General features: G+C 40.8%; 1 protein-coding gene across 4 annotated transcripts in view; it reads left to right on the forward strand.

Moving 5' to 3' along the window:
* ARHGAP29 (Rho GTPase activating protein 29) overlaps positions 1–17,753 on the forward strand; it is a 134,483-nt gene that overhangs the window by 68,174 nt on the left and 48,556 nt on the right. For 3 of the 4 annotated variants that reach the window (XM_088443964.1, XM_088443965.1, XM_088443966.1), the window contains one exon: positions 2,109–2,252. In XM_088443964.1, the coding sequence (XP_088300090.1) occupies positions 2,109–2,252 (144 nt within the window). Of the gene's footprint in view, positions 1–2,108; positions 2,253–8,554; positions 8,692–17,753 lie in introns of those variants that run through there. The other variant, XM_088443967.1, reaches the window with a different exon arrangement.

A 17,753-nucleotide genomic window follows, 5' to 3' on the forward strand; every position in this document is an offset into this window, starting at 1 on the left:
ATACAGTTGTCGGTTTTGTGGCTTCTCTGTGCTTTAAATAGAAATGTTTGTAAATGTTATAAAACGTATGTCTATATAATATTTCTCCACATTTTTTTTTTTGTTTGCTCTAATGGTAACTTACTATAGCAATGGTGTATTATCATGTAATACTTGCCGTGATCTACATGTTAACTTGATTAAGTTTGTGTGATTTTGATTTTAGCCAGTTTGCAAGACTTTCATGTACATCTGCTTAGATATCCTTCCTGTGAATACAGAAACTCTGCAGCATGGCATTGTTGGCGACATCCCCCGTCGGTCCTGTAGTAGAGCTGATGGGAGATAACTCTAACGACAAGCTCCCGTGCATATCATGGGTACACACGAGACAAGTGGTCTCCAACCTTAATTGGGGGGGAGATACTTGAGAAAAATGAGACGTCTTGAAGAGCCACATTTTATTTTTGAACACTAAAATTTTAAATAATCTAAAATCTTAATAACCAAATTTTCCATAGAAAAACAACAATGCATTTATTAATTCAGTGATATTTATGCATTGTTGTTTTTCTGTGAAATATTTAGTTATTAGCCAGATTTTAGGTTTCAAAAATAAAATGTGGGGAGCTGTCAGCGGAGAGCAGGGGGCTGCTTGATGGTTTGTGCAGATTTGACAGTGGCTGGCCAGGTCCCACACTCCCTCCAAACAAGTGCCCAGTGTCTCTTAATGCGGTCAGCAGCAAGGCTGCTAGCAGTGTCCGTCATGCACTGCGGCCGTGACACGTATAACATACCCTATGTGCACCTTGCGCGCCATTAGCCTACTGCCGTAAGAAGAGCACCCGCCATGCTACCATCGTAAGGCGAGCCACCATGCATGCAGCCACAAGTTACCGGTAGCTCACGAGCGAGGGATTGGCGACGGCGGTGCTAGACGATGTACCTGGTATGTCGCTCCCAACCTCGGCATCGGACGACATATCGTCCAGTGTGTACCCAGCTATACAGTTGATATTACTTGGCATACAAACGCATGCACTAAAGTCCATTTTAGTCAGAACCAATTGACCTGCCAGTATGATTTTGTACTGTGTGAACTGACCGGCTCACCTGGAGGAATCCCACTTTCTCCCCACAGGATGTCCTGACCGGAATGGAACCCATGGTCCCAGCGCTGTGTAGCAGCAAGGCTAGCTACAATGTAACTTGAACATTAGGGATGTAGTTAAGTCACAACCCCGACGGCAGAATGCCGGCTAGGGATGTATGATCGGCGTCTAGATACCAACGCCTATCATAATCCCGAAGCCAGAATACAGAACAACACGTGCCCGAGTGAGGTAAGTCCGGGGCGCGCGTCTTCTTAGCCACGGGGGGGTTGGATTACCCCCCTTCCTGGGAGGGTTAGACTACAGGAAGCGGGGGTAAGGGATAGGCACCCCAGGGGGAGGTTAGGGCTAGGCACTAGAGGGGGAAGGTTAGGGTTAAGCACCCCTAAGGGAGGGTTAGGAGGGGGGAGAGGGAAGGGTTAGTTTTACTCACCTCCGCTGTCGGCATTTCATCCATTCGGGCTCACGTTGTCGGGAATTGAACCAGCGGCTAAACAGCCGCTGGCATTACAATCCCTTTCCGAACATTAAACCAGATCAATTCCTATTTGGCCAAACATGGGCAAATAAACACTTTGGTTACTGCTACTTACATGACAACTCTTGGAGTTCATGCTTTACACACTGAGTTTATAGTTTCACATGAGCTTATACTTACACCAAATATCCACCCACAGATGTTTCTTTTTTCAGTCTCGTTAGGATTCCTCAGCACAGGATTTCTGGCATTGATTCAGATGGCTGCAATGTAAGAGGTAGCAACAAGAAGTTTATTCTCCTGGAAGCGGCTGGAGTTTTATTTATTTTTTAAAGCCGTTTTTCTGACTAAGGAATAAAAATAATCGACAATATATCTTTACAAAACTTCTCTCTACCAAACCTAAAACCCACATCATTTAATTTCACCATGGGCTTTAGATTGTTTTATAATCACTGTTTAAGAAAGAATCCAAACTGCCTCTTCTGGTTACTACTTGGACTGAATGTTATTCATTTGGGAATTCTGTTATTTTTCAGAGAATCAGGACAGCTTACACCATGTAGTTCACGAGCGTCTGGGAGAATTGCTGCGTGTCCTGAAAGGTGTGATTAGCAAGCACCAAACTCTGAATTCTGTGGATATCCTGGGAGCGGCTGGAACAGTGATTGCTAAAGTGAAAGGTCAGTGAAGGGAATTTGTGGAATGGGCCATTTTCTTAAAATGTAATGCATAAATAACGCTGCTAATATTATACAGACTAGGGTGATTATGTAATAGGGTGCGATCTGGTGCCCTGCGGGAACTCCTGTGAGTCTTCCTGTATTTTTATAGCAGCAATCATTTTAAAGGCAAAACCAGCTTGTTTCGTTTTTTAAATGATTGCCGCTTTAAAAATACAGGAAGACTCACAGGAGTTTCCGCAGGGCACCAAATCGCACCCTATTACATAAGCACCCAGATTTTGTTTGTAGAGAAGGGACCATGATGAGTAAAGATTATGTGTAACCATGAAAATAATGTCCATTACCAAGGTTGTAATTCATGCAGTCTATGGAATTAGGATTGAGCTGAATAAGAGTAGAAAAATTCCTTAGAATAATTTTGATTCTGGCTTCACTGTAATGCTAGCACTAAACAGTAGTGACAGCAGTCAGTGTGGATGATACAGGGCCCAAAGTCTGATCTCCACAGTTGCCTTATTTTCCCATTTCTTGGACTGGTAAAAAGTATAATACGATCAGTATAATGTAGTATTACACTTGCAGTACGTTTCTATATAGAGCAGATAGAGATTTCAGCAGGATCAATGTATGGTTGAGTCTCCCGTATCCAAATATTCAGAAATACAGATTTTTTTTAGCATGACTGAGATAGTGAAACCTTTGCTTTTTGATGGTTCAATGTACACAAACTTTGTTTAAGGCACACGATTATTAAAATAATGTATAAAATTTCCTTCAGGGTTTGTGTATAAGGTGTATATGAAACCTAAATAAATTTAATGTTAATGTACAAACACTTTGTTTGATCCACAAAATTATTGAAAACATTTTAAAAGCATTGTGTGTTTTAGATTTGGGTCCCATTCCCAAGATATTTAATTGTGGTATACATATATTTCAAAATACGGAATATTCCGATATCCAAAATACCCCTGGTCCCAAGCATTTTGGATATGGGAGACTCCACCTGTAATGGAATTCCATGGGAATTAATCTTACCAGTATCCGCAGGTCGGCATATTCTCTAATGGTTCCATGTACTTTGCTGTTTCCTCTGGAATTAACGTTATCCACTTTATGGGACTCTGTTTCATCAGTTCCTGCTTGTACACATCATATTACATTGAAAAGCAAGCCTGCTATGAAAACTTGTATTTTCCATGTAAGTCTGGCCTTCATGTTGGGATCTGTAGAATCCACTTGTTAGTCCCCAAAGGGATGTGTTTGCACTTGCCTTTACCTCCAGTTGGGCAGGTGCATGATCCCCTGTGCATGGTGACTAGAATTAGATTTTATCCCTGTGCAAGATACGACCATCAGTGGTAAATATCTTAGTGTAGTGATACATGGCAATCTTATTATTTTTTTTTTTTTTGTGTGTGTCGGGGCTTTAAAGTTTTATTATGGGGCCGATTGTGTGTAAACCTCTACATATGTTCAGTATAATTATATGTGTATGACCTGTTTGAGAGACATTACGACCCTAGAGAGTGGCAATTGTATGGCTGAGCCCCTCTTCATTTCAGTGCTATTTGCATATAGTGTACAGCTTTGCTAACTTAACTGGTGAACACCATGGTTAAGGGGGAGGGGGCTTGTACTGCAGACCCTCATTTTAAACATAAGAGGTGCAACCATGCTGAGACTTGTAGTTCAATGCAGCAAACGGAGAACAATGATCCTGATAAACCCTACAAATAACATGGAGTATAAGTAAGGTTCTTAGTATGTTTTTGCCCATTCAAAACGTCAAGGTGAACCCCATCAGACGGGTCCCTAACATCCCTAATACGAGCACATTATGTAAATACCATGGTTAAGTAATAGAGCAAAGCCTAAATAAATAGAAGAAATAGCTTGGGCCACGGGTGCTTTGTTACCTTATCATACATGGAACTGCCTTCTGGAAATTGGTCTCCTGATTAAACGTATTTTGAACTTTACATTGCACTAGAACGATGGCGTCACTGGCCAGGGGTGGCTTGGCCACATTATATAACAGGCATTTGGTTGCAGGGATTAGCCTGTTATGTTTATCACCACTATCTAAAAGTTTCTTGGTCCATTACCCAGCCCGAGTTACCACACATCCACTTTGTAGTGTTCCCTCTAGAATGCAAATGTGGGCTCCTCACTACTACTGTGAAAAAACACTATATACTCTTTTAATTCTAATAACCCCCTAGATTCAATCTCTGGGTTGTGCAATCCCTTAAATAACACCATATCAGTCCCACAAAGACTGTTGCTAAAGGGCTTTTTGTCCCTCTTCAGTTTTCATTTTCTGAACCTGTTTCAACATATTAGGAACTAGATACACAGCGCAGAAAAAAATCAACTAATCTTCCCATTGTACAGAACATTTGGAAACCTCTGCAGTTGTGTCTCAATAGCCTTTAGCCGCTCTCATCTTAGGTCATGTCATCAGTTTATTATCGGCAAGCACTTGCAGCCAGTTCATCAGCTACCGTAAAAGAAAACAAAACCTCAAGTACTGTCATTTTGTGATTGCTTTAGAAAAAGGACATAGGTGACATAGTTGTGAAATAGACCGCACAGAGCACAGCGTTTTTAGCTAGTCATGTACCCAGAGACGGAGGGCGCATAACTCGCATTCCACTGGTCACAGATCTCCTATGCAAGTTATCAGCATACAAGTTAGGCATTTTGTACTTCTTGACTTGACACCCTTGTATTTTGTAGCACAAATTGTTTGTATTGTGTTGTTGAAATACAGAGCTGTCTCATTATCGGCATTACAGTGAAGTGTAGAAGGATGACCTGTTTGCGTACTGTAACAGAACTTTACTGCTGTACTCCTCAGTTTTACATTAATGAGGTCTGAGCATTTTCCTGAGATGCGTAATTTACATGGTCTCTGCCATCCTTCCCCAATCAAAGATGTTACACAGCCCTCTGCTATATAAATAGTCCATCCTCTAATAATGTTGTTTCTCCTGCTGGTGCAATGAATATAGGAGATGACACTTGTAGTAGGGATATTGCAGAATCTCTGGGTACTGAATTCAACTTGCTAGAAGCAGAGGCGCCTTCATTTTCCTTATAATTGAGAGCTGTATTCTGTTTTCTTGTACTTGTGTCTCCAGTCATTCAAAGGGTGAGTGACTAGTTTAGTATGACAACAAAAGCTTGACCTCCACTTTGGGTTACACAGCATTCCCAATAAATACTGTGTATTGCAGATTTGTCCTCATACATCTAGTCTCAATACACCACGCAGCACCAAATGCCTGGCGCAAGTGAGTCGCCAGGTCCCATGAAACTCTGCTATCACCGGACTTTTTTTGTGCATCTTTTGCTGAAAATGTGTCTAATGCTGGGTACACACTGACAGATACATTGGGCGATCAATTGATCAGCCAATATATCTGCTGCCCATCGGCCAGTGTGTACACACGATATGTCGGTGAACGTCTCCGTTCACCGACATATCGCATTGGCTGTGCTGTACAGCCAATGGACAGATATATCTGCAGACGTATCTGTCCATCGGCAAGTGTGTACGGGTGGTCTGCAGACCGCCCGTACACACACAGCGGCAGCCGCGAGGAGGGGGGCGGGACACTCCCCCGATAAGTCAACCAGCTACAGGAACCCTATGGCACAATAAGATGATGGCCGTTCAGTGTGTATGAATGACCATCATCTGCAGATATATCTGTCAGGTGTGTGCCTACCTTTAGTCGCAATGTGATGTGACTAGGATGCACCAGGAGATTGTGCTGACTCATTTGATATGCAACACTTGTGTATCTGTGTTCAAATGAGTCTGTATACGAAACACAATGGAACTTGGTGTAGAAAAAGCCGCGGCCGCTGCAAACATCAAATAAATCAACACAGTCTCCTGGTGCGTCCTAGTCGCATTGCATTGCGTCTAAGACTCATTTTTGGCAAAAAAGTTGCCCTTGACCAGCAGAATGACACCGGACCTTGCGCGCCGAGAGGGGCTGTTTGACGCGACTGCAACATAGAGCTATTTGGTACCTAGCGGAGGCCATGAATACCCATGTTCATATTACAAGAGCTACAGTTACGTTTCGTTTACATTTATTTCTATGTACACAGATGTGTGTGAAATGATAGAACACTGTCCTCCTCGGCATACTGCACAGACTAATGAAAACTGCTGTTGATATTAAAATTAACCTCTATATACCCCTGCCTGTAGCTTCTAAAACCCTTCCTATAAACCTCTAAGGATGACGCTAATTTGCGTACGCAGTCATACCATAAATAAAGACTTAGACGTGGAATTTGTGGTTCCAAAGCACAAGTGATATTCAGGTAAAAGTTCAGACAGTTACACGCAATTGATCAAGACACAATTTAGGCGCAAAAGGAAAATTATACAGACCCAAGTACAGTATACATACGCAGGCGCTTCCGGACCCCTAGTCATAAAGCGTTCAGCATGAAGACTGAGAACCAGCGTTCGTGCACTCATATTTGTACCCCCCCAGAATAAACAGGACAATAGGGAAGTCTGTTGCTGATATCATTGGTTCCCAGGGGAGAAGCATCTGTTACAGCACATTTAACAGGCTGGTTCAAACAGACTCTCCCTGCCTCTAACAGCTGGGGATCTTCCTCTTCACGCCCCCTGCAACATCCTAATAGCTGTTCATGAAATATACATTTTGTTGCTTGTAGGCTCTGCGATCCATAACTCGAGAATGCATGATGCCATCTCCTCACCGATAACACCAGAATACTGTAAAAAGAGTACGCATCAGTACAACTCCAAACACGACTTGTTTAGCATGTATAATACCTTAGTTATCAAATATCTTTATTTCTCAGCATTTAACTAACTGAACCAACTTAAATCATACACTTTAGAGCTTATTGAACCTTATGTGTGAATATGTAATGTGTGGGTATTTGGGGTTTGATATAAGGACGCTACTTATTAATGGGTGAGATTTAAGTGCATAATTTCTCATACACGAAGTGAACATCCAGCAGTGTGGATTGCTGAGCATTGTAGTCCCACATGCCCTCTGTCAGCAGGCCCCCACCTGTCCTGTGTTCAAAGGACAAAACCTCTTTTGTTCTCCCAGACTCTTGTGTGAACTGTGAATCAAGCTGTGAAGTTGGGGCCATCCTGTCTGTGTGTGGGGCTAAGCCCTGTTTAGGATTCAGACAAATCCAATTGTGTAGATCAGTGCCTGGATTATATTACAATTGCCACAACTACTGCATCCAGGGATTCCCAATTTGTATGTAAAAATACCCATTGTCTATTCTATTTACTTTTACTCATAAAGCTTGTTTTTCCAGTTGCCCTTGGTAGATTAACAAAAACATTGCCATCTGTTCTTGACTCCTGAGTTGTAACTTGAAATGACGCTGGTCACAAAATGGCGTCTTGCAGATTCTTGTTTCTAAAATGGAGTCTAGTTGCCATTTACAAGATGGCGTCGCGCACGCTTCAATTTTAAACTGATCTTGTCTCAGCCAATTATTCAGCTTCGACACTATCAACGCGAGACGCTTTTGCTTTCTCTTTTTTTATATCCTTGTTCTACATGGTTATGTATCCTATTTTGTGGTTTCACAAGATTGAATTAAGGTTGGATGACAGAGAGGTCTTTCTGTAGTTGCCCAAACACTGATATTGCACGATCTATTTACATTTCAGTCTATACTGAAGCCTTGAACCATGTCCTTCAATAACGTCATCTAAACACAACAAATCCACCACTATTAGTAGGAAATGAAATATACACAGACAGCACGAAACCTTTTCATATATTGTGCATTAGGGTCATTACCATTGTTGTGTAGAGTCAGGATGTCCTGGGGAAAGAGAATGCATAGCTGCTACACTCACAGGCAGAGACTACAGTGTAGGGCAGTCTTACACATATTACACATCTTAAAGGAAAGCAAGTGTCTTGTAATTGGCCCTTTCTGCATGCATATTTTTACTTTGGGTGCTTCCATTAGCACTCCTTCCAACTGCAAATGTTTTCCCCTGCTCTATACAGTTCAAAGGCCTAACACAACAGTGACGACACAGCCTTCCTGACACAGGAAAAGAATTCACTGCAAATACATTCTTGGTTTCAGAGGATTACAGTGTAACAATCTCTATTCTTTCCAGCTTTCTTTAGGGGAAGCTGTTGATGTTTAATACACTGATTTTATGTATTCGACTTTGACGCTTGTTTTTATCTTTTTGGGGTTTTTCTTTTACCATTGTGTACTTTTTGATTCTTAATATCGGTGTGAAAACATTTTATGCAATTTTTATTTTTTTTGTAATGCTGGACCAAAGTTTGCTTTTTTTTTGTTTTATCTGGAAACAAATTGAGGTGTGTCTGACTACTGGAAAGGCTTGAGAGAATATTTGTTCATGGATGTTCACTAGGTAAGTCCCTTCTAGCTTAACGTTGAACATCGTTTTATTGTAGTTTTAACATTTAACTCTTTGACAGCGTTAATTTTTTTAGATCTAGATTTTTTTTTAAATTCTATCCATCTGTACACTGGTTAGTATGGAGCTACTGGGATGTGTGTCGTCACTATATAGATAACGGTGTTGGCACTATATAGATAACTGAACCTACCATGATTTCTAGGCTTTCTAGATTGCAGGCAGAATCCAATCCACATTCTTCACTTGTGACTACATCCTTTTACAAAAGGCTCCGTGGGAACATGGGAGGAAAGTCTCTTTTGTAATGTGAATGGACAGCTCTGTTGCAGTGCCGTGTATAAACTCGAAAATAATGGCTTCATGGGCCATGTCTGGAATTAAATGGCTGGTGTTCACGTTCTGTTTTTGTGCAATGAAGTGTTACATTTTTGCATGTTGTGATTGAAGATGGAAAATTATACTCTAAACACGCCCTGTCCAGTCGCACCCTTCTGACACACGGCATGTTTGCAGGGTCACCATAGTAAAATATTTAGATGCATTCATATATTTTTCTTGATTTAACAAATTTTGGGGTACATTTTAAATACACAAATGTTGAAAATCTTTACATACTGCATAAGACATAATGCTAGACCTGTATTTGGACAATTCTTCTATACATAATAAATAGAGATGTGTGGTTCGGTTCTCCTGATATCCAAATCCTCCTGAATTTTGTGAATCCGGACATATACGAGTCATTGTTCAGATCTCCCAAGGAGACTTGGATAGATCCGAGTCGCGGATCTGATCTTCTCGTGGTTCGGAATTCGTATTTTAAAGTGTGGGCAAATTTGGAAGCTTATTAATTTTATACATGATTGATTGGAAGGAACAAAAGGTGAACTTTGTACCGCCTTGTTATTTCTAAAGCTGGAGCTTCCTTTAATAGAGATCCTGCATTTTTGCTCCTCTTTTTTTAGTTTATTTGAATTACTAACAATAATTCAGTGTATTAACCTTGTTGATAAAGCCACTGGAATTAGGTGTTTTCTGACACCTCCTGGAACTTGTTCCTTTTCAGCAAACCTCACTTGATCAGGTTGATTGAAGCTGTGTGTCCCTAAGTAGATCTACTTTGAAGCAGTAATTTCTGATAATTGTTTTTGTTGCGGCATTTGTCAACAAAATCCTACCCAAGTTCATAGTTGGGTAAAAATTTCTGTTTATTTTTTGTGCACCTCCCCCATCTTTTTAGCAGTTATAAAGCTGAAATTGAGAGGATCACCACTGTGTTGTAGTGAAAACATACACACATGCTGGTGGGTCAATAATTGCTTAGTTACTGCTCCCTGTTATCAAAAACTGTGCCGATACTGTACAATAGTATCTACTGCTGGGACATCAAAGATCAGTATCACTGGCTGAAAGCTAAAAATATCCAGTATCAGTAATACTCATGGCAGTGCCAAGGCTGTAGCGTTTTTAAGACATTCCTGTAGTGGTGGCTGAAGATAACCCAGTCCCTCTAAAGTATTTAGAAATATAAATGGTCCACAATGCAGAGAGAGCTGTGATTGGTAGAGTGTTAGCTCTCTCTGGGGAAGGGACATCATGAAATGAGACACAGTCTAGTACTGACAGCAATACCCAGTACTCTGCCTGGTGTAATGTGGAACCACAATTGATAAAATAATCCCAATGCATTGCCCCACTCCCAAAAGGAATGAGGGGTGAGACTCTTATTAATCTCTAGGTCCCATATCTCACCACTTTTAGTGCTTCCATAACTTGGCTGAGGGCTGTTTTAGAACACCCAATATATAAGGCTGGTGCATAATGTTTCTTTGTTCTCTCTTTACTAAAGCTGATCAATTGTAGAATTCCATTTAAGTAAGAGCCATATCAATAGACATCACAGCACTAGTGTCACTACAATAACAGGAGAAGAGCAGTAATTATTGATTTTTTTTTGCAATAATGTCCCTGATACTTTCACTTATAGTAAAACAAATGTACTTTATTCACCACTAAAATGCCAACCTTCTTTACTGATGTTACATACCTACTGGAAGGTTGTATACTGTAGGTTTCTCAGCATGCAGACAAATCTGCCAAGAGAGGGCATTTTCTGGGATGCTGATAATGGGATTGGTGAGACAAGTTGGGCGTGTTAGCATCCCTTGTAGAGTGCTGATTGGGCGACACAATCAGGTCATCGTGTGTGTGTTAGAGCAAAACTAGGCTTCATTTGGAACAACAGGATTATGTAAATGAGATAGTCGGGGGAGAAGTAAAATTTACTGGGATGCTTTCTGTATTGTGAAAGAGCATAGTGTTTTCCTTACCCACGGAGTGCTTTTCCACTACCTTAGAGTTCCTGGAGGTTCTCGTCCCTATGGGATGTAGTTATGTTGCGGCTGCCAATCTTAATCCTGACGCTGGAAACCCGATAAGGGAGTTAAGATAGGCGTTGAAATACTGATGCCTATCTTAATCCCGACGCCGGAATCCAGGAGAACACGTACCCGAACGAAGGTAAACCGGGGCGCCCTTAGTGTTAGCCGCTGGGGGAGGAGGGTTAGGTTTAGGTAAGTTAGTGGCGTTTAGCGTTCGGTTTTGTGAGGGGGGGTTCAGGGTTAGGCACCCTTAGAGGGTAGTTAGGGTCAGGTACCACTGGGGGGGTTAGGGTTAGGGGGAGAAGGGGGAGGGTAAGTATACTTACCCGACCCCTGTCTGAATACCCACCATCGGAATGTCGCTGTCTGTATTGTGACCATAGGCATCCCAACAGTCGGCATTACATACCCATTCCCTTATAATGGGAAGACTATAAAATCATAGCTATGGTCAGATTAGTTGCTATGGGCAATTTCTCCACTGTTTATCAGGTTTGAAGCACCTCTCTACAAGTTGCTTAATTTTTATGTAAAATGTAGCCATAATTTAGGCTAAACCATGCAGTTATTTGTGAGGCATGTACTAAAGCAATAGGATGTTCTTTGTTGGGATATTTTGATATTTTTTCCAGCCTCTGACTTTTCCGGGTTTTCTGTCACCATGAAAAACTAGAATCTTAAGGGACGTGATTTAAATGTCTATTGCTCCTGTCTAAAGAGACATATCCAATTGCACTTATTGTGGATTTCTTCTGAGCAACCAAAAAGCTAGTAGCCCTTTCTTTTTGTTAGTTTATTTTACTATATTTGTAGTACGTGTTAGTAATGATGAATTTGTTATAAGTGTTTGTGTATAATTCTAATTAGAGATGTGCGGGTTCGGTTTTATTCGGTTATTTTCGAAAAAATTAGTGCATGTTCAAATTTATCTTATTGGCTATCCAGAACATACGACAGCCTGATAGCCACTTTGATGACGTTTTTGAGAGTCCATCCTAACCGAGTAAAACCGACGGCTCATCTCTGATTCTAATATATTGCATGGCACTGGTCATCACAGCAGCAGATATTCAGAAGCTTTCATCTCATGTAATGATTTTGCTCTGGCCCATGCTGATCATAAAATATAAAACATAATAATAGAAATTCATAGGGGCTCTATTTATTAGTAGTATTTTTACCCAAAAAAATGAATAGGTGTTTTCACACCCTTTTCACATTCTTTTAGTATCGTATAAATGTATTAAAGGGAAGTTGGCGTTGTTTTCGTGAAAAGCTATTACAAGCCCTTCAGTTCACTTATTTTTAATAAGCATTTCCCATACTTGTAATGGGAAATGTGATCTGCTCAGATTTATTCAAAATAAATTGTGAAAAAATACCAGTGGAAGCCCTGTAATAATAATGCCATCTTCAGATGGCGTTTTTAGGGCTTTTCCCTGGTTTCCCGACTCCTGCATTGCTCTGACAGGCAGAGCCAGGAGCCCATCCCTCTGATCAGCTGTGTGATCTAAATAGACCACAAGCTGATCACTTAAAAAAAAAAAAAAAAACTTACCTGAATCCAGGCACCGGAGATCGGTGCTCTGGTGAGGTCCTCTCTGGCTCCGGTCAGCTAGTCACAGTGCAGGAGCCCGGGGACCAACCGACTGGAGTCTCAGAGAGAGGACCTCATCGGAGCACCGATCGCCAGGCAGGTAAGTGTAAACTGAGGCGGGGTTTAGCGGTGGCTCATGCTTGGACACAATTATTTTGTGGAAAGTGTGTGAAGTGGATTCGCAGGGACACTGCTTTGACGCAGGCTCTGTCCCTGAATGCGATTTTTGATACATGCTTGTGATGTATTCAAATACCGCATTGCGATATTAGGCAAATTTATCACAGCCAATCCGCATCTTAAATGCAGATTGTGATAAATATGCCCCTTAGTGTGAGAGAACTTTAAAATAGTTGTAGATCTACATACGAGCGTATTGGGTGATGATTAAACTCGCTAAATTTTGCATGATTCTGAAAATTCTTCACAGGTGCCTTAATTTCCAAAATGTTATCTCTATTAAAATCTTCAAAATAAAAGACTTGTTCCATTTTATTACCCTCCTGATGTCCAGGAAGGGGGGATCCCGGCTGTGTAGCGATTTGTGTACACGGCACTCTCTGTATAATAATAAACTAGTGGCAAATCGATTCTATTTACCCCCAATGTCCTACCCTCACTGGTTTTCAGAGATTAGTAAAATCTAGGGTCGGGCGGTAGTGCAACACTTAGTTCATTCTCCAAGCCATGTTCTTCAAATTTCGTTTGAAGAAAAAAACAAAACTTTTTTTGCCATTTCCTTTATTTTACTTTGTGTCTTCATAAATATTTCTGAGCAGAAGGATCCTAAAATAACTGACTATTGTATGATCCTTGAGTATAGTTTGTCTGTAGTGACTCCGCTTCCTGCTGAAAGCCACATGATAGAAGTAAGAAATTTGCACAGTTCTAAAGGCTTTGTGGGAATGAATGAAAAGCTGTATTAGCACCGCCACTGTTTTCATTAGTGTTGTATGCTGAATTTATAAAAAAGAATAGGGCTAGGAGATTACTGACTCTTTTTTATTTTTATATATTTGTTTTGTCTCATATGCCATTACAAAAATAGAGCATTATATACATGCCTGTTTGTGTACATCATCATTGGCTTAGTCAGTGTTGGAATGTAGGAAATTGAGTTTTGCATAACCGACCATGACTCAAATCTGACTGTACAATGTACTGTTCTCAGTACTCCACGACCTACAGTACATAGAGTACAGTAGGGTGATGATGTGAGTAACGTTAATGATCTAACTACAGTACATAACTAATGCTCTAAAATTTCATTAAGTGATCACTAAATGTATCAGAATGATGCCATTAGAAATGTAACTTGACACCAGACAACTGGTTACTGTCGGGGACCAGTTTTATTATAATTCAGCTGTATAATTGGAATAGATCCTATATTTTATTATGACAATTTAAAGCATTTTCACCTTTAGCATCACTCAAATATTTTCTCTAGAAAGTTTTTACATAGTTTGCTTATGTCCACCAATTCATATCTTGTCCTGTTCGTGGAGTATCTCTCTTGTCCCAGCTGCTTTGTGGTAACTCATTCCAGACACATTATTTGGTTTTGAAAACGTATTATACTTTAAAAAGGATCTTGTATATTTTGTTTTTGTTTATCAGCTGTTGTGTTTAACGTGATAGATTAGTGTCTGTATTAAGCCTTACTACTAATTGATTGTGCATTTTTTTACTTATTTAACAGACCATTTGCTTCTTGCCTCCTTTTTCTTATAAGGGCGCCCTCCACTTTGTTTAATTCTATGTTCTAATATGGATTTACATATTGATGACCTTTTTTCATTTTGTACCTTCATCTGTGTCCCTGATTAAGAACTAAAGTTATGACCGTATTTGGAGATGGAGAACATTTTATTGAAATAGTGTTTTATCATCATGAGACTTGTAGTACTGGAACTATTTGTCTGTAACGTATTAAGGGCCTGAATCAGATTTTAGAGTAGAGTAAGTAGCTGTGTATCTAGCAAACCATGTTGCAGTGCAAGGGGTGTATATACATTATTTTTGCATGTAGGGTAAATACTAGCCCTCAAATGCTGGACAGCTTTATTTTTACACAGCAATTTTAGATTTTAATCTAAATCTCTGAACAGCTTATACCTGCCCCACCTGCAGTGCAGCATGGTTTTACCAAGGTGCAGAGTTACTTGCTATATCTTACTCTATTCCCGACTCTGAATCAGGCCCTAATGGTGCCCATACACGGTACGATTTTTTTACCTGATCTGGACAGTTTCGACGGGTTGTACAGACCAATCATATGAAAATAGAATGTAAGCTCTCATGAGCAGGGACCTCTTCCCTCATGTGCTTCTCTTTACATTTTCTTCTACTCTCTACTCCCCATTAGGGCACCTAACACGGGACCGCCAACTCCCGGCAGCTTATTGTGAGTGCTTTAATCACTATTTCAGCAATGTATATAAGTTGTGTCCCTGTCCTGCACTGTAATGTACTGTAAGTTACTTGTTTCTTGTTCACTTATTAGTTCTATGTACTATGTAAGGCGCTGCGGAACACTTGTGGCGCCATATAAATAAAGGATAATAATAATAAAATAGGTGTATTTTGTGTGTTTTGGGATCCCGATGCGCGTCCCCGTCGTCCTCTAGTTGGATCGAACATCAGATGGTTTTGCAGAGAGATCTCAACCGATCGTGTATGATGTTACACACATCATATGTACTTTTGTTCATCTGCGATCCAATGTAGGATCTGTGATGTCCCTGGCCACTCCCCGCCGCCATTTCAAATCGTGTACGATAGATCAAATCGTATGGCCTTATGTGGAATCGTTGCATTTTAAACACAAATCGTACAGAATCTGAAGGGAAGAATTTTCAAGGGAAATCATATGCGACATCAGATACGATTACAAATTGTACAGTGTATGGCCAGCATAAGTTTAGCATTTGTCTCACTGTGTTTCTTCTAAAATCCACATGTACAGATGTGTCCTTATGTAGTGCTATTTCTTACTGTACTCCCAAATCTGAATCAGGCCCTTAATCTGTTACAGACGAATGGTTCCAGTACTACAAGTCTCATGATAAAACACTAAAATCAATGTATTTATAAATATCCTCTTACAGATCAGATAGAATTTCAATAAAATGTTCCCCATCTCCAAATACTTTCATAATTTTAGTTCTTATCAGGGACACAGGTGCAGGGTGCTAGAATGAACACTACTCATGTACCTAGCGTCAAGTCCAGGAATGATGATGTTCGTCCATGTAAGATGACGTTTTGCCTCGTTCTGAGTTCCGTTTTTTTGGAGGGAAAAATCCGAACTCCACGTGCAAACTCGAACCTATCCGAGCCTGCACATCCCTAATATATATATATTATATTATTCAAATGGGATCATTAGTATCATTTCCCTGCATTGGTTATAAGGCACAGTGATCCCTATGACTACATGCATTTTCTGAAATGTATCAGTGGTTTTCATCAACAAGTAGATCATACAAACTGCTTTGGGCTCATTTACATTTGGATGTAAGGCAATTCTACGTAACACCTCTCAGATGTAGCAGTACACGCCCACTTTACCATCACTCTTAAGGTGCCCACACACATAGCGATCTGCACACGATCAGCCGATGTGTACGATTTGTTTATGATTTCCCTTGAAACTCTCCCCGGCAGCTCTGCACACGATCTGCACACAATTTGGTGTCCAATCTTCATACGATCTCTCCTGCATCCAGACTTTCACAGTGCATCCGGTTCCAGATTGCCAGATCTGCCCTACAGCACGGCAGATCTGACGATGCGACGTGCGACCAGCGGGGACGCGCATCGTGATCGTTAGTGGGGACTCACGATTTACTCAGGATTTGGCCATATTGTAGACGATACGTCCTTCCAAAGTGTCGGAATCGGCCAGATCGGGTAAAACATTGCTATGTGTGTGGCCAGCTTGATATGTGTTGCTTTCACAATCTCCCTGAAATGTTTTTTCAAAAGTAGGCAAGTATGGTATGTACAGCTTAAGAACCTAAACCTTAACACTGTCTTTTTTTTTTTTTTCTTCTGAACATTTTAGATGTAGATTTTAACACTGACAACGTGGCGACTGCAATCTGTTTTACTTTTGCAAACTGAAGGAAAAACATGCAAAACTTGATAAACATCCCTTTCTTTCATTACCACTCCTGCCATTCTTTAAGAGTATATTTAGGTGCATCTGTCCTGTTTGTTCTCTGAAGGCCTGAGCACCACCCTGGTAAATGCAGTAATGAATACAATGGGCACACTAAAACAGATGTGACTACAGGAAAGGCAGGCCTGCTCTGTGTACATGTCTCTAAGTCAGGGGTTTGTGCAGGAATATTCGGTCAGTCTTGCAGAGCTTGGTCAATAGTGGTTTAATAGGTTTTGTGATGATATTCTTCCTGCTTTCCCAGCCTTATTATTATTAATAAAAATAATATTATCCTTTATTTTTATGGGGCCACAAGGGTTCCGCAGTGCCTTACAAATGAGCAAAACAAGAAAATGCAAGGCATATACATGGTTTATAAACATTGCTGCATCCATGATGGTAACTCTCTAATAGACAGCAGGGCGGTAGCAACCAAAGGTTAGGTCTTGTTGTAGGGCGTATAACATAGTGTAATTAAAGGAAAGGAGAAGCACATGAGGGAAAAGGGCCCCATTCATTCACTTTAGCAAAACCTTTGCACTTCTTCTGTGACTTCACTCCTCACTACACTCTTTACCTTAATATTTATTTATTTTTTAAAATAATTTTTTGGGAAGATTTTTTTGTGCCACGTTGGATCTCTCTGCTGCAGTAGAAGCCTCTAAAGGCCCCCATACACAGTGCGATATGCACCTTGCTACGCGACGGTGGATCCAACGGATGACATATCGGACGGTCCCCACACCGGGTGCGATCGGGTGGCTGACCGCCCAATATGCCAGCGCCCTCCTCCCCGGTAGCGATGAATGGGATTGTACATCGCATCCCCAGAACAAATGAACCTGCAGAAAGATCTGGAGGTGCAATGTACGACCCCATGGGAGCGGGCTCTGTCCGATATCATGCC

Source organism: Taudactylus pleione, unplaced genomic scaffold (genome assembly GCF_031769625.1).
Source record: "Taudactylus pleione unplaced genomic scaffold, aTauple2 ptg000341l, whole genome shotgun sequence".
NCBI classification, from domain to species: Eukaryota; Metazoa; Chordata; class Amphibia; order Anura; family Myobatrachidae; genus Taudactylus; species Taudactylus pleione.